This window comes from Plecotus auritus (genome assembly GCF_963455305.1).
Source record: "Plecotus auritus genome assembly, chromosome: 8".
Taxonomy (NCBI): domain Eukaryota; kingdom Metazoa; phylum Chordata; class Mammalia; order Chiroptera; family Vespertilionidae; genus Plecotus; species Plecotus auritus.
Genome location: NC_137782.1, coordinates 55110483 through 55128653, shown reverse-complemented (window position 1 = coordinate 55128653; position 18171 = coordinate 55110483). Strand labels below are relative to the sequence as shown.

At 39.6% G+C, this 18171-nt stretch overlaps 1 protein-coding gene across 2 annotated transcripts in view; it reads left to right on the top strand.

Annotated features, from left to right (window-relative positions):
* Positions 1 to 18171, top strand: part of MALT1 (MALT1 paracaspase) — a 58882-nt gene that overhangs the window by 11426 nt on the left and 29285 nt on the right. For both annotated transcript variants that reach the window (XM_080686458.1, XM_080686459.1), the window contains exons 3-7: positions 6444 to 6565; positions 10668 to 10827; positions 12875 to 13053; positions 13977 to 14073; positions 15204 to 15236. In XM_080686458.1, coding sequence (XP_080542584.1) covers positions 6444 to 6565; positions 10668 to 10827; positions 12875 to 13053; positions 13977 to 14073; positions 15204 to 15236 — 591 coding nt within the window. The remainder of the gene's footprint in view (positions 1 to 6443; positions 6566 to 10667; positions 10828 to 12874; positions 13054 to 13976; positions 14074 to 15203; positions 15237 to 18171) is intronic.

Here is an 18171-nt window from a genome sequence, read left to right as displayed (position 1 = left end):
CCAGAAGTCAGCTGGGACCTGCCCTTCCACGCCAGACGCTCACACTTCGATCGCACCCATGTGCGAATTTCATGCACCGGGCCTCTAGCTCTTCATATAAAAGGTGTTTCACTCTTCGTACGTATTGGGTGGCATGTAAGACCTCTTTTCCATTTGACCCACCCCTTTCTTATTTCATAGCACTTCACTTTTTTTTTAGTCCTTTGTAGCACACTCATTGTTATGTTCCTAATAATCAGTTTTAATTTTTTTATTACTTTCTTGTCTCTAAAACAAGAGCAAACATTGTTGAATATTATTCTTTAGTATCCAAAATACCTCTACTTCACATTTTATCTTCACATTGTGAAGGAACAGAAGAGTACTGTTTTGAACATTTAAAATTTAAAGGTGAGCAAACATTTGTGTGGAGCATGAAGTTTCTGGAAGTTATCATTTGGCTAGAGCAGCCGTGGGCAAACTACGGCCCGCAGGCCGGATCCAGCACGTTCGGCTGTTCTATCCTGCCCGCGGAGCCGAAAGAGTGGAGGGTTCTCTTGCTCTCCCCTCCGCTCCTTTACTTTGAATTTATATTAGTTCACACAAACACTCCATCCATGCTTTTGTTCTGGCCCTCCGGTCCAGTTTAAGAACCCATTGTGGCCCTCGAGTCAAAAAGTTTGCCTACCCCTGGGCTAGAGTCACAGTTATTGATAAAGGTAGATTAGAACCCAGGCCTGCTGACCCTGATCTGAACTCAGTGTCATTCCCATGACGCTGGGAAATTTCTGAGTTGTTGGAGAACTTAGTTATAGATTATTACCTCAGTTGCCTCTTTGACCCATGGACTTCCATTTTTTTCTTCTTGCCAAATTAAAAAGTATTCAAATACTAGATCATATTTATAAAGGACTTTTCTTGTTTCATGAGTGGCAGAAATTTTCAAAGTAAAAATATCAAGAAGTGAAAGGAGGCAAAGGTGGAATGGATGGAATAAGGGTAAGGAAGAAGCAGAGATAGAAAGGGAGCAGTGAATGAGGTCTGAAAGAGTGTCTCCACACCAGGGTGTTCAGGGTCACTGGGCAACGCAGGAGGATGAGGGATACGATGAGCCTAGGGTTAGCCACAGTAGCTGCAAATGTGAATTGACTTAGAAGAGGGAGATACATGGGCATACTTTGGTTGTGTGATGGGGCAGATTGTGAGAGGAAGGGAAATGGCATTTATTCCGCACACTGTGGGGCACTCTTCAATGACAGCTTAGAAATTTTCAGAATAACTTTGAGGAAGAGTTTTAGATGAAAACTGATGGAAAAATTTTTTGGTTCATGGCCTCTGAAAATAGATGGATGCTCTGTAGTGGATACAATAGATCTGTTCCTGAGAAAACTGTTTATAAATTACATCTATATTTAAGTTTTTTGTGTGAGAGAATAACTTAAAGACACCGAAGATGAATCCATTATTCAACTCAAGAATTACCCTAATTTTTCTATTTTGTGTATGTTGAAAGCACAATCCTCGTGTTCCATCATACCTAGTCAAATTCCCCCTGGCTTACAAGAAATCAAGTAACCTCTGACTTCTTTGCAGATGTTATCTGAAAATAGGCCTGTTTGCCAGGAAGCTATGTATTTGCACCCACCCCTCCCTTTGTTTTTTCTTTTCTTTTCTTTTTTTTGTTAATCCTCACCTGAGTATATTTTTTCCATGGCTTTTCAGAGAGAATGAAAGGAGGGAAGGAGAGAGAGAGAGAGAGAAACATTGATATGAGAGAGACAAATCAATTGGTTGCTTCCCAAGCATGCCCGACCAGGGTCTGGGATAGAACCTGTGCCTTTAATCGGAAATCGAACCCATGACCCTTTGGTTTGAGGGCCAACATTTTAACCATTGAGCAGCACTGGCGAGGGCTGCATTCACCCTATAAACTATACTTTTGTATGCCTTGGTGCACCCTCCACAGCACTGTGCCATCTTCTTTCCTTACCTTTGTTCAGCACCTCTAACTGTGGGCAGTGCGAGGGTGGTTACAGGTTGAACATGGTTCCCTGTCACACAACACTCTGTGGGAGGAAGGAAATATGTGTGGTTAAAACATGGGAGGTATTGTGACTTCTCTTCTTTACTACTCACCAAGGGCGGTTTCCAAATCACATTTTTCCTTTCAGTTCTCAGTCTTTGAAGCAGTAGATAATAAATACATGTATTTGCTTGCTTGTTGAAGACTGGACATGTAAAATTGTTGGTACAGGACAGACGTGTAAACTTTGAGTTTGAATGTACATTAAAAATCGTTTAGACTTGTTTCCCACACCAAGGAAGGATACCTTTATTTTTTTTTTATATATTTTTATTGATTTCAGAGAGTAAGGGAGGGAAGAGAGATAGAAACATCAATGATGAGACCTCTCTCATTGATTGGCTGCCTCTTGCACGTCCCCTACTAGGGATCAAGCCTGCAACCCAGGCATGTGCCCTTGACTGGAATCGAACCTGGGACCCTTTAGTCCGCAGCTGATGCTCTATCCACTGAGCCAAACCAGCTAGGGCAAGGAAGGATACCTTTAAAACATTCTGGCCCTATGAGCCCTTTCCACTAATGTCATCCATTCCTTGGTAAGTCACTTTAGGGAGAAAACCATTTAACTTCCATCACTCTTGTCTCTTTTCTCTTTGTATAACAGCAGAAAATACTTGCTATGGTAAATTGAGAAACACTGTCATGAGGCAAGACATTGCACTCTGCCTGACGTGCTCCCTCCAGTCAGAAAAGCTCACTGTGGTGGAAGCTGGGTTAGCATGGGAGGTTCATTAGCACTAGGAATTGGAGGTGGGGCCTTTGGGATGTGATTAGGACATGAGGTGGAGCCCCCATGAGTGGGATTAGTGTCCTTATAAAAGGGACTTAAGAGAGGTCCCTTTTCCTTCCCTCCATGTGAGATCACAGCATTTAGACAGTGGTCTGTGAACCAGGAAGTGGGTCTTCATCAGACACTGAACCTGGAGGCACCTTGGTCGTGGAGTTCCCAACCTTCAGAACTGGAGGAAATAAATGTGTGTTGTTTAAGCCAAAAAAAGAATCACCGAACTATGTGAGGTGTCAGATGTGTTAATTAGCCTGATTTACTTGATTGTGGTAGTCATTTGACAATGTGTACGTATATTAAATCATGTTGTACACATTAAATATATACAATTTTTACTTGTCAATTATGCCTCAATAAAATTAGAGAAAAAGGAGTCACTGGGATAACAAAAGTATGAGGATTTTAAAGCCCAGGAAAACCCTTATTTGCATCCTGGTTCTGCTATTTTTACAGTGGAAAAAAAATCATCTCAGAGAGGTTAAATAATTTACCCAAGTTAATTTACTGAAAATTACTTAACTTCATTTTCATTGTAACATAGATCTAATTAATATCTAACTCACATGGTTATTTTGAAGGTGAGAGATCAAAATGTCTGGCCCATATAAAGCAGTCAGGAAATTGCTGCTACAGTAATTGTTTTTATTATTGTATATTCATTCAACAAATATGTGTTGAACACTGTGTCATCATGCGCCAGGCACTGTGGTATGCGTCGGGTAAACTGCTGACTAAGAAAAACAAGGTCATTGCTCCCAAGAAGCTTAAGGTTTAGTAGATGAGACAGAAATTAAGAAAGGGGTTTTAGGTGATTAGTGCAATGAAGACCACAAAGCAGGGTAGGTGTAATAGAGAACCAGGTGGAATAGCTCATTTAGAGACGTTTCCCAAAGAAGATGGAGAATCTGCCATGGTACAGTGGGGGCTGGAGGGAAAATCCAGCAGAGGACTAGTAAGTGGAAAGGCAGACAGACAATAGTGTGTTTTCTGAAGGAAAGAGGACCAAAGTGGCTGGATGTGGTGAGCCAGGAGGAGAATGGTAGGGATGAGGTCAAAGAGTTCAGTTCATGAGGGCCTTAGGGTATAGTAAGGAGTTTGGATTTTTCTAAGTACAATGGGAGGGCAGTAGAGGATTTTAATTGGAGTCGTGATTTGGATTAAGTCATGTTTTAAAAATACATTGGTCTGCTGGTCGGAAGTGAGGAAACAAGTTAGCAGGCTGTAACGGTAGTTCAGTAAAGAGTAGATGGTGGCTTGGGGTAAGATTATGACATTGAAGGTGATGAGACCTGGAAAAGTTTAACCACAGGATCTGAAGGTATATTCCATGTGGAGAGTGACAAGGAAAGAGGAATTCAGGGTTGCCTGCTAAGTTTTTCCTGCGTAACGGGCACATGGGTGCAGGCTGGAAACCATTCTCTCCCTGTGATGGGGAAGAGCGCAGGGTCTAGGGGAGGGGTACCCTGTTCAGGAAGGAGTTGGGACATGCTAGGTTTGAGATCACTATAAGATATCCACATTTTAAAGCCAATTTGGTCACAATTCCTGTATTTTTCAGAATACTTGTTCCCTTCTATTTTTGCAACCTTATTTCCTCTTATCTCACCTAAACTTTGAAATTCATAATCTCTGAATCTTAAAGTTGTGCTATAAGTCTCTCCTAGCATTAAAATACACTGTTGTGAATTTGCTGGCTTACACAAGTGTGCTCGTTCCATTTTCTTCACCAGGTACATTCCTACCAATTGTTACGTTATCCACCCTTGCTAACTTGGCTTCAACATAAAGAATTAATGAATATGAAAACTCTCCCCTGGCAAAAGTTTTAAATTCTTTTTTTGAGAGGCTCTACTCTATTTACTAAAGAGTTTCTAGGGTTTCTTCTGACCCTTAAAAGTAATAAATATTTACTCATTTTGGATTTCGGTCTTATGTGGTATCTTTCTGGCATGATTTTACATACCTATTTTACCTTACCTGCAATTTTTTCCCCTATAAAACTTGGTACTTTTGATGTATTAAGATTGCTGTTATTTAGACTAACTCCTCTTAAGTTGTAATCTTGTTTTGTTCCTTTGAATTAGTAGGTTGAGAAGAAAAATAAACTGTCAAGAGATCATATTCAAAATAGAGAAGGAAAGAAAATAAAAGTAGGTGCAGGAAATTAAGTTTATATGTTTTTTAATCCTCACCCGAGGATATTTTTTCCATTGATTTTTTTTTTTTTTTAGAGTGGAAGGGGGTGGGGGAGAGAGAGAGAGAGAGAGAAACATCAACATGAGAGAAACACATGGATTGGAGCCTCCTGCTGGTGCCCTGGCCCCGGGATTGAACCTGCAACTGAGGTATATGCCCTTGACAGAATTGAACCTGAGACCCTTCAGTCTGTGGGCCGACCCTCTAACCACTGACCAAAACTGGCCAGGGCAAATTTAATATGTTTTAATGACCTTTTCTCCTCCCTTCCTAAAAGCCAACCAACCCAGTGTTATGTGTTATAACCTTGGCAAATGTAAAATTTCCTAATTTTGGTTTCTTTTGTGTCAGTTATCTGTTGTTGCATAACAAATTACCCCAAAACAAACAGCAGCCATCATTTATTATCTCACCCAGTTTCTGAGTATAGAATCCAGAAGTGGCTTTGCCGGGTGGCTTGGGCTCACATTGGGCCTCTATTGTGATGGCAATCACGCTGTCCGTCAGGCAGAAGCCACCTGAGGGTTTGGCTGGGTTTGGAGAATTCCCTTCTCCGGTGATTGGTTCATGTGGCTGTCAGCAGGAGGCCATGTTTCTTTCCTCATTGGTTGGGCCTCTCTCAGGGCTGCCTGAGCATCCCTGTGCCATGGCAGCAGGCTTCCCAGAGGGAGTGATTGAGAGGTGGGACAGAGGGCGGGGAAGGGTCTTTTTTCATTATTGACTCCAGGAGTTTCTCCTGTCAAAAGTTTTCCAAGTTAATATGCTGGTAGTCATTTCTCAAATGAGAAATGTTTGTGTCACATGTATCGAATTTACATCCTGCTCTTCTGGTTCTGTATCTTTCTGCTTACAGAATAATTGTCATTTAATACTAAATCATAGCATTGAAATTCAGATGTCTTTTATAGACAGTTTTAGTGGCATTTCAACTCAACACTTGTCTTACTAACGGTGCACTAACTCAATTGAAGTTCCGGCCATATGGGCATTTATGACCAAATATTCAAAGAGCTGGCACTGAAAACTATGTTGTGACTGCTACCTGGCAGATGTCTATTACAAGGTGCATCCTGATTCAGATGTGTTAGAATGTTGAAAAAATATTTCTAAGAATTGAAGAAATATGACAAACAGTTTTCTGCCCCAGTTGTGGGAAGTACAACAGATCAAAGTTTTCTGCGGGCGAGTTTCTTTCCTCCTGGTTTTACGAAACCTGGAACTTCACAAACCCAAAATCTGGTGGGGAGGGGGATGTGAATGGGCGATTTGTTACAAGGATGAATATGCAGGTTATTTCCAAAATACTTCTTTTTTTTTTTTTTGGTTTCAGAAATATAAACAAGGAAAACCCCTCTTCTGTGACTTTATTTACTTAACTTTTTCTCTTTTTTTTTTAAGGAATAAAGATCACTGTAAACCCAGAATCAAAAGCAGTCTTAGCTGGTCAGTTTGTGAAATTGTGTTGCCGGGCAACTGGACATCCTTTTGTACAATATCAGTGGTTCAAAATGAATAAAGAGGTAATTTCTTAGTGTTTTTTAATTCCTCTATCATAAGGAGATAGAATGATAGAAAATGAATTAGCATTGTTAGCCTCAATATGTTTTTAGAATTTTGATCTGACAGATATCAGTGTGTTATTACTGAAGTAATCAAGCATCTTTATTTTTGTAACACGATTCCAAAATTGTCTTCCAAATAGATTGTAAGCAATAATAAATCCAATTCTCTACTTTGAAAATTGTGGAAAGTAGGGATTACTTGGAGCAAGAATGTGAACAAAGAGGAAACATCACCAGAGTATTCTAACATAGCTATAGAAATTCTTTAAAGACTTCCAAGCTGGCATGGAAGGCTAATGCAATATTAAGTATTCCACATAATTATATTATGTCAAAAGATGTAGGCTATTGTGAGATTCTGAAATAGAATTCAGGTGTCTGGAAGGGGGCATGTTTTCCTCTTGTGGAAGCATTGTATCCCTGCTCCACCCAACAAATAATTTAAAATCACATATTGAGCCCGGCCATCATGGCTCAGTGGTTGAGCATTGACCAACCAGTGGGTCACAGTTCGATTCTTGGTCAGGGCACATGCCCAGATTTTGGGCTAGATCCCCAGTGTGGGGCATGTGGGAGGTGGCCTATCAATGATTCTCTCTCATCATTGATGTTTCTATCTCTCTCTCTCCCTCTCCCTTCTTCTCTGAAATCAATAAAAATATGTTTTAAAAAATAAATAAATAGCCCTAGCTGGTTTTGCTCAGTGGATAAAGCGTTGGCCTGTGGACTGAAAGGTTCTGGGTTTGATTCTGGTCAAGGGCACATGCCCAGGTAGCGGGCTTGATCCCCAGTAGGGGGTGTGCAAGAGGCAGCTGATCGGTGATTCTCTCTCATTATTGATGTTTCTATCTCTCTCTCTCCTTCTCCCTTTCTCTCTGAAATCAATAAAAAAAATTTTTTTAAGTAATAAATAAATAAAATCACATATTGGAATTCTCTTTTCTTAAAAGTTCTTTGTGCCACTGGGGAGTTCTCACTGGTCTGGCTGACCTGTGTTGGTCTACATTTGCAAACCTGAAACTAAGTTAAAGATTCGTTCTAAGATTGTGATCTTTCCTTTAATGGGGTCACTCTATGCCTTGGAAGCAATGTGTGGTTTTGTACAGTTTTTTTCCTTCCAGACCTCACACGCAGGTAAGGTAGAGCAGCTGTGAACCGTAGTAAAAAGACTGCATGTAAGCGCTGGTGCTAGACAGTCCCGTGTTGGACCCTGGCTGTCATTACCAGCGATGTGAATGCTCGTCATTGGGCTTGTGAGAATTTAATAGACAGGATGTTCTATGTGCCTAGGCTTTCAAGAGATGGTAACTATTTTACCATATTGTCTCTGTTGCAAAGTTGCTTTTATTTTCCTAAATGCCTTTTGCGGGAGAAATAATGGGTAAAAGTACTATATTACATATATCCTTTGTAAGTTATGTCCTGATTTGAGAAAGGCAGAAGTGGAGGGCTGAGGAGTACGTCTTAGATTTGGAGAGTGGTAACAGGCTTGAAGGCTCTGATGAGCCGAATTTGTCAGACAGTTCTGACATTTGCAGTCTGTTTTAGGAGCTGTTTGTTTACAAGTATTTGATAAGCATGTTCCTGTGCCAGACCGTGCTCCGAGGCCTGATGATGGAGCACTGACACCCAGGGCCCTGCCACCCTCGGCAGGGAGAGGCAGACAGTACACAAGAAATAAATTCCTTAGCTAAGAGCTATGAGGACAATAAACAGGGTGATAGAAAGTGAGAAGCCACTACAGGTGTTGAGCAGAAGGAATAACATGATAGGATTTATGTTTTTAAAACACAAACTTACTGCTTGAAGGAAGCAAGAAGACCAGTCATCTAACCCATGTGCCAGATTGGAATAGAGGTAGTGTGGACCAGGGTGTGGCCTCAGGGATGGATTCAAGTGCATCAGTCAGTTTATTTTAGAGATAGAGTTAGCCAAGCCCCATAGATTGGCAAAAAAGTGGGAGGAAAAAAGAAGAGAGATCAAGGATAACCCCTGGATTTTTTAGTTAAACATCTGGGGACATGTTATGTACTCAGGTGTTGAAGATTAGGAGAGGAATGATTTAAGGAGAAAAATCAAGAATCAAGACCTGTTAAGTTTGAAATGAATCAGCTAGTCAGTTTGGATATCTGGGGAGATGACATTGAAGTATCTGTAGTGGAGGAGGAGCCAGTAAGGAAACTAAAGAAGAATCTGCAAGAGAGAGAAGAAGAAAACCAGGAGAGGATGGTCCGCATTCTCAGTGCTGCTAAGAGGGGTGTAGGCCAAGGGAGAGGCCTATTTGGTTTTTTGTTTTTTATGTAAGACACAAGAAACTAGAGTATGTTTTTGAGAGTGAGACAGAAAGAAAGAGAAATAGATGGTCAAACATAGAGAAAATTACAGGAGCAAGGTCAGAGAGGATGGGACTGTCAGAGAGAAAATTTATTTTTCTGTACCCTCTTATGTTCAGTCCCTGGAGGCCTGTGAATTAACTGGCAAAATCCAGATGAAAAAGAAAAAACATTTATTCATATGGGAACTTACAAAAGAAGTGACTCCATGAATGGTTAGATTTAGAGGCTTATATACCTGACTTAGTAGGGAAAAGGGAGGAGGAAGAAAAGGCCTCTCTGGGAAGAACAAGTGGGTTTCTTAAGGAAATGCAAAGGGATTTATAGAAGAATAAATGGGAGACAAGAAAGTTTGTGACATTGGTTATTCATGAAGGTGCAAGTGGTCTTTCCATCTTCTTCATGGCCATAAAACTTCTCTGGAGAGGGGATTTGTAGGTTCATTCTCGGGTCTCCTTCCTGGGAGTAAAAGTTGCCCTGAAGAGAGAATTTATGGTAGCCTCATTTCACAGAAGTTTCTGCTTTTAGTGAGATAAGGGGAAGCTCTGAGAAGGCTGATTTATGCATTTGTTAAATCCCAAATATCTTCAGCTTGAATTAATCTTTATACCAACTCTGGGGTTCTGAGTGGATCCCCACAGATCCTAAGCCCAAGTAGCCTTTGTTATAAAGGCACCTTTTTCCATTTCTACAGGAGAGGAGAGAGAAGTTGTAAATAGTTGTGCAATTTGGTGGCAAGAAGAGGAAAGAGTTTCTATCTGAAGTCAAAGGCTGAGAGAAGTCAGGTTGCATTATGTTTGAGGAGAGAGAAAGTATACATGAATGGTCTGATAGGAAAGCAAACCTCTTAACCTGGCATTTACCGCGGTAGAATTGTCAGGCAGTGCTTAGTGCACCCCAGTTGTCAGATCTTCAGCAAAATGCTCATGCGCTGGTGCAAGTCCTGAGAGGGGAGAGAGTTGAATTCAGTTGATTGAGGTTTGGAGAGAGAAGGCCTAGCTTGCTTAAGTACTTTGCAGGGGAGTTGATATAATAGAACCTGGCACTTGACTAAACTCCTTGGCAATGTGCAGAGTTGGGTGATGCTGATAAATTGATGGGGGCAGCAAAGGTGAAATAAACCTTAATGTGGGGACCGAAGCTTGGGAAACCCTTGGATGGCCATTTCTCCCCATCGCTGATATGCTTTCCATAGCCCTGCTTCACCCGACCTTGAAAGAAGTGTCCTGTATTAGTTGAAGTGTATCCTCTCACAGGATTTCACAGATGAGAACATGGGTCTTGAGGGGAAATAACTTGCTCATGTACTAACAACTAATTTGGTCAGAACTGAAATTAGTAGCCAGGCCTAACTTTCTGTGTGCTGGCCACTTCATCATGGTGCTTGTCATGTCATATGGCTACTTTACTCGTAAATGTTGACATTGAGGGTTCTTTAAATACCAACAATTGGACAGTTTTAGATGGCAGAACAGTACTTTTCTGTTAGTGAGTTTGGGGAAGATATGTGGAAGAGAGCTCTTTAGTGAATGGATTTGTAGAAGACTGTAAGACTTCAGTCCTAAATTACTCAAAATGTTATTTGTTTTTTAAGTAATAAATAGTTTAGATCTTGGAAAAAATATATGCTTTTCAAAACTCCAAAGACATCATCCATTTTGCACAGCACATTTTATAAGGTGTGTTGCTGAGTCATTCACTGATGTTCTCTACTGATTATTTCACAGATTCCAAACGGAAATGCATCAGAACTTATTTTTAACACAGTGCATGTAAAAGATGCAGGCTTTTATGTCTGTCGAGTGAATAATAACTGCACCTTTGAATTCAGCCAGTGGTCACAGCTGGATGTATGTGATGTCACAGAACTAACAGAAAGCTTCCAGGGTAAGTAATTTGAATGTTGAGAAGGGGATTACCTTATTTTCATTTATTTTAAATGTTTGCTTTTAAAAATTTCAAGTATCAAAAAATATCACATGATCTCACTCATTTGTGGAATATAATGAACAACATAAACTGATGAACAAAAACAGATCCAGAGACAGAGAAGCATCGATCAGACCGTCAGACCTCAGAGGGAAGGTAGGGGAGGGTGGAGGTAAGGGAGAGAGCAACCAAAGGACTTGTATGCATGAGCCTGACCAATGGACACAGACACCAGGGGGGTGAGGGCATGAGTAGGGGGGGGAGGGGCAATGGGGGGATAAGGACACACATGTAATACCTTAATCAATAAAGAAAAAAAGAAACAATCATGGGGGGGGACATCTATAATACTTTCAGCAATAAAGATAAATAAATAAAATGAAAAAGAAAAAAAATATTACAAAAAGCTCACATATGTACTGAACCCAGTATAAGGTCAGCAGTTGTTAAGATTTTATCCCGTGTACTTAGATTCTCTTCTCTACGAATACACACACACACACACACACAGATGCCTTCGAATGACAGTACTCTTCTCAGTCTGGCCCTGCTGATGACCTATCTCTTCCAACTTGGATTTGAATGTCTCTGGTTTTAGAGGAGGAAAAAATCTAATACAGTCTTGCTCACTTTTAAAAATACATATATTTTTATTGATTTCAGAGGGGAAGGGAGAGGGAGAGAGATAGAAACATCAATGATGAGAGAAAATCATTGATCAGCTGCCTCCTGCATGCCCTACTGGGGATCGAGCCCACAACCTGGGCATGTGCCCTGACGGGGAATCGAACCATGGCCTCCTAGTTCATAAGTCAACGCTCGGCCACTGAGCAACACCAGCCAGGCACAGTTTTGCTCACTTTACAGTTTCTTTCTACACTGTACATTTTTCTCCCAAATAACTATATTACTCCTAAAAAATTGTGTTGTGGAATAAAACTAGAGTGGATGTTGACATAAAAGGGCATATAGTATATCATTTGCTGCAATAAGACATTTCATCAAACTATTTTTCTACTCTTTGTCATTCATCTTTTTAGTCCAGTAACTGGTATTGATCAAGGAAAAAGCTAGTCTACTCTAAAAGAGTAACCATGAGACACTATTTTATTTATTCACACACACAGTCAAGACCATATCCTTTGTCATTTTTGCCAAAAGAAAAGAATAGGAGGGAAACAGACTTTTTGTTACTAGTCTGACTCATTCTTCCCTCTCAATTTAGCTTTTCCTACACCTAAATAAATAAACCATCTCTAAAAATAGTCATGATTGATTAAGAGAGTTATTTATCTTTCTAGACTATTGCTGTGCATATAATAAAATTTACTATGGTTATAAATAGAATCTTATTCATTCAACAAATATTATTGATCACCTGCAGTTTGTGAGACTCTGAGTTTCATGATGGAAACCTGGTATTGCATAACATTGACAAGCCCTCTGACCTCAAGGGACTTAAAGAGTAACAATGAGTGTTCAGTAAATGATGTTTTCTGATATCTGCCTTGGGAGGAAATGCTAGTAATAATCCATCCATATTTATTTACTGCTAATAACAAAACTCCTTTTTTTAATAAGTTAAATCAAGTGCAGAATGTAGATCTTTCTGTGTTGAACGTGAATGTCACTCAAGATATTAATAAGTTGTTTGCCCCCCTCCAGAGAGATTCTGTGGCCAAACACATTTGGAAGCCACTTGAGCTCTTTTCCCCTCTTACATGCACAATGCATACTAACACTTTGAAAGCTTGGACAAGTTCTGCAATTAAAAAAATCTGTTTAACTCCAAATTTTCTGAATGTATTTGCCCACCACATTCTTCTATCCAGACAACATTTCTTAATATTTCTAAAAATGCTATAGTTTTATGAAACATTGCCATTAAAGATTGTAAAAATGAAGGATGAACTTGAAAACTCATTTACTTTTATAAATTATAGGGGGAAATTTTATTTTTAACTTAGAGACTTTATGTTTAATGATGTTTTTCTTTTAATTTAAGGAAGCTCTAATGGCATCTCTGAATCCAAGTTGCAAATCTGTGTTGAACCAAGGTCCCAAAAGCTAATGCCAGGCAATACGTTGGTCCTGCAGTGCGTTGCTGTTGGAAGCCCTATTCCTCACTACCAGTGGTTCAAAAATGAATCACCCTTAGTGCATGAGACAAAAAAGATATACATGGTATGAAGTTGGTTTGGGGGGCATTTTTTGTGCTAATAAGTAAAATAAACCGTATAATTGAAAATTAAGGTGAACGTTAAAATCCATCTTTGTTGGGGGTGTTTTTATGTTTTCAGTATTTTTGTTTCAAGTCCTTATTATTTAATATTAATTGACTTGTATATTTGCAAAAGTGCCAGAAAACAACACCAGCCCCCATTTAAGGGCTTATACTAAAATGTCAGATGTAAAACACCAAACTCATCATTATTGGATTTATTGTATCATTTGCTAAAATTAAAACTTAACCTAATGAATGGCAATAATTCAGGCTGTCTAAAGCATTCTGAAATTTTATTTGGTAGTGCCAGGGTTCTTGTTTTGGCACTAAGAAGGGTTCAGCAATCTGGAGAAAGGCTGTGTGTAACTTAAGTAAGAGTCCAGAGCCGAAAGATAATTTTGAAAGGCATTGGGGGTCAGAGGAGCCTAGCTAAAGAAACTAAGTTCTCCTTGTCTCAGGACCCCTTGCTTTTTATTAACACAAATTGTCCTAAGGCAAAGTGGAGATACACACTTTAAAGGGTAGGGTTTCATACAGAAGCATTATCAGATTGGGGAATTGCCTTTGGCTGTTCAGGTGTTTGGCCAACAGGAGGCAATAACATGTAGATTGAGATGCCCTGAGCTGTCTGGCAACAAACAATCATCCTTTTCAGGTTTGGGGAAATGCCATTAGCCATTTCCAACAGGCATTAACATATGTGACTCAGCCCTTGTTGAGTCCCCAAGTTCCGTCAACCTTTTGATGAAACTCTTGCAATTATGACATGCTGGAATTGGCTTCCGGCATGGTAGGGGTTTTTTAAAATACAAAATAGCTTTTTCTCCAAGCCAATTTAAATTAAAATTGAGGAGGAAATGTGTGCATTCTGATATTGATATAGGTGCCTTATGTGGAGTTGGAACATCAAGGAACCTATTGGTGTCGTGTACATAATGATCGAGACAGTCAAGATAGCAAGAAGGTAGAAATCATCATAGGTAAGCAGTGTTACTCAGTGTTCTGACAAATGGAGTATAATAGAAACTATATAAAATAAAACGTTTAAGCAATTGAAATTCTACTAATTACCCCCTTCTACTTAATGGTGTGGTAAGTATCAGGAGTTAACATTGTCCATATAGATATTTGAGAGAATACATACTAAATTCATGATCTAGCTTTATATACTACTAGAGGCCTGATGCACAAAATTCATGCAAAGGGCTTGGCCCTCAAGCCCCTCCCAGCCTCGGCCAGTCCTCGCAGCCCCTCACAGTCCCTCCCAGCCTCGGCCAGTCCTCGCAGCCCCTCGCAGCCTCGGCCAGTCCTCGCAGCCCCTCGCAGCCTCGGCCAGTCCTCGCAGCCCCTCGCAGCCTCGGCCAGTCCTCGCAGCCCCTCGCAGCCTCGGCCAGTCCTTGCAGCCCCTCGCAGCTCCTCACAGCCCCTCACAGCCTCGGCCAGTCCTCGCAGCCCCTCACAGCCCCTCGCAGCCTCTGCCAGTCCTCGCAGCCCCTCCCAGCCTTGGCCAGTCCTCGCAGCCCCTCACAGCCTCGGCCAGTCCTCGCAGCCCCTCACAGCCCCTCCCAGCCTCAGCCAGTCCTCGCAGCCCCTTGCAGCCTCAGCCAGCCCTCGCAGGTCCCGCTTCGTCCAGAAGGTCATCCGGATGGTCGTTCTGCTGTTCGGTCTAATTAGTATATTAGCTCTTTATTATATAGGATGACCAGAAAGTACTAGAAAAATCATTTTTTTATTTAGACCTTTTTGGTTATTTTTGCATTTTATAGTTTATTTTAAACATTTATGGCAGAAAATGTATTAAAACTTTAATTATAAAGAACTTGATTTCATGGAAAAAGATTTTTAAGAAAACATTTTTAAAAAACAAACATCACAGACATGTGAAGGAAAGAATGATCAATCAACAATTCATTATGAAGTACATAATTTGGGAGTTTGTTTTATTTGAGCTTAATGCATTTATAGTTATGTTGTTAATAGTAAGAGGTGTTGATGCATATGTTGGTTTGCCAGCATATTTCTGTCTTACTTATCTCTCTCTTTGCTTGATGGCTGCCCTTCCTAAGATCATGAATTACAATATATTCACATTTGTTTTCTCTGGAACAAGGAAGAACAGATGAGGCAGTGGAGTGCACTGAAGGTAGTGTAATCTTTGGTTTGAAACCAAATATCCTGCATGCTGGCTCCTCTTGGAATTGGTGGCGTGCTCTAGCCTACTGAGTGCAGTGATGGAAAAAATACTAGCTATAAGAAATAATTTCACTCGAAGGATATTGTATCTTAGTCTTTGAGGGTTTGTAAAGTGCCACAGACACTGCTAAACTGACACACTATTAAAATAACTACTATTCAGTTGATTTTCTACTCTATATCAAAATAAACTTCCTGCATAACATCTTATGAATAGTAAACATTTGCAATTCTTAATGCTAATTTTTACCTTTATAAAAATTGTGAAAAATATAGATTACTATATTGTCATGGAGACTTGTTCAGATTTCTTATCTATCCTTTAGCCATGATAATATGCCTCTCAAATTTGAATGTGGTTTCTCTAAAAGTTTCAAGACAGATTATTATTGTTTAACACATGTTTTACCAAATACTAAATATTCTGTTTGTTTCAATATAAAATTGATATGACCCATTTTTTGAAGCTACAAGGCCATCTACCATGTCACCTTTACCATAATATATAAAGAGAATTGAAAATCTCTTTCAATGTAAGTTTCTAATTTGATCTAATTAACCAAAGCATTGTACATAAGTTGTAATAAGTAAATTTTAAAACTTAAGTTCCCTTAGTATGATATCACATTGTTTTACAAAATTAGGTTTGTGGATAGCAAAGTATTTTTTCGATTTCTGCCTCTTTAAACTATAACCTTAGGCTCTACTTGGGAAAAGTAAGAAAATCATGTTAAATCTTACGTTTCCTGGTTTTCTTGTTCTTTATATCACTATGGGCGTCACTCTGAAATACTATAATTACTATTTTCATCCTAATACATAATTGTGAATGTGATTTCTCTAGCATAAGACATTTTCAATCCTGTGGTCTTTGAACCCTTTTTGAAGGAAGCTACATGAAGAAATCCTAACCAACTCCTCTTTCTTTTCTTCCTTCTTTTTTGCCTAATTGCATTATTTTGAAAACTTCCTAACATAGGAGACTTCTAAGAGTAAATAAATAAAACTAGCATTACCGTTCTGTTTGGCTTCAGGGTGATGCTTGTAAATTATCACCTGTTGTGATGCTTCTTTATCTGCAAGATTCTCCCTATAATTTTTGTAGTAACAAACACACTGTTAAATAATAATTTTCAAATAAATTTGTTCAGAACACTTAGAGATGAAAATCCAACCATGAAACTACTCCAGAAATTTCAGATGGAAAAATTAGACCCAACTTTTCTTTCTAAAAGATATACAAAATTGAGACCTTTTATAATTGGTGAGTTGATTCATGTCATGAAAAGTGTCCTAATATCATACCTTTTTTACCCATGGAACATGATGTTACCTATTTCATTTTAGGTATTTTGTTAAAGGTATTTGATGAGGACAAGGGGTGGGAATTGAACAGGTGAAGCTCAGGGGATTTGTTAGGGCAGTGAAACTATTCTTTATGACCACTGTAATGGTGAATACATGTATGCAAGTTTTTTTGTTTTTAAATATATTTTTATTGATTTCAGAGAGGAAGGGAGAGGGATAGAGAGATAGAAACATCAATGATGAAGAGAATCATTGATGGGCTGCCTCCTGCATGCCCCACATAGGACCAAGCCTGCAACCCGGGCATGTGCCCTGACCAGGAATTGAACCATGACCTCCTGGTTTATAGGTCGACACTCAACCACTGAGCCACACTGGGCTGGATGTATGCAAGTTTTTAAAAAATCATTTAGTAGGAGGTCAGAGGAGGGTAGATCCCAGGGTGGAATGCAGAATATGACAAAAGAATCCAAACTTACTACAAATGTGTAAAGTGACCTCACTGAAGAGGGGAAGGAAGAAAAAGTTACTGACCGAAGTAATCAGAAATGAGAGAAGTCTGTAAGATAAAAGGGAAAAGAAATTGTACATAGCCATATACTCTAGCTCAGCGGTGGGCAAACTACGGCCCGCGGGCCGGATCCAGCACGTTCGGCTGTTGTATCCGGCCCGCGGAGCCAAAAGAGCAGAGGGTTCTCTTGCTCTCCCCTCCGCTCCTTTACTTTGAATTTATATTAGTTCACACAAACACTCCATCCATGCTTTTGTTCCGGCCCTCCGGTCCAGTTTAAGAACCCATTGTGGCCCTCGAGTCAAAAAGTTTGCCCACCCCTGCTCTAGCTGATGCTACTCACTAATTGATTTTATACCACATATAAGAATAAGTTCTACCTACCATCTCATGAATGGTATAACATAGATGGCTATAATGTCATGATATTGGCTTAGATGATGTCCTTTAGCCAGGGAGTGCGGGTTAACAATTCTGAAACCACTGTGCCTCCAAAAACACATTACACCAGTCTAACCATGAGAAGAACATCAACAAATCCCACATGAGAGACATTCCACATAATACCTCACCAGTAATTCTCAAAAAATGTCAAGGTCATCAAAAGCAAGGGAAGTCTGAGAAACTGTCACAAGAAACAGGAGCCTATGCGACTTAAGCAAATGTAATGTGGTGTCCTGAATGGGTCTCGGAACAAAAAAGAACGTTAACAGTTAGGACAAATGTACCTTCCTAACATGAGATGTTAAAAATAGGGACCTGGTATATGGGTGTTTACATGAACTCTATATTCTCTTCACGTTAGTTCTATAAATCTTAAACTGTTCTAAAATTAAAAGTTTATTTAAAAAGAAAAGATCATTTGAGATTAACTAGTTTCAAAAAGTTTATGATTGAGACCACAAACAGACCTATCTCTTGCCTGCTTTTGTTCCATAATTGGCCAGAATACCTAAAACTTTGAACAAATTGTGAATGAATCTATTTAGCCTTTTGTCACTTAATGAAAGTAATAATGGCTTAGAAGTCCTAAATGATATCCACTACATTATACTTTCCTATTCAG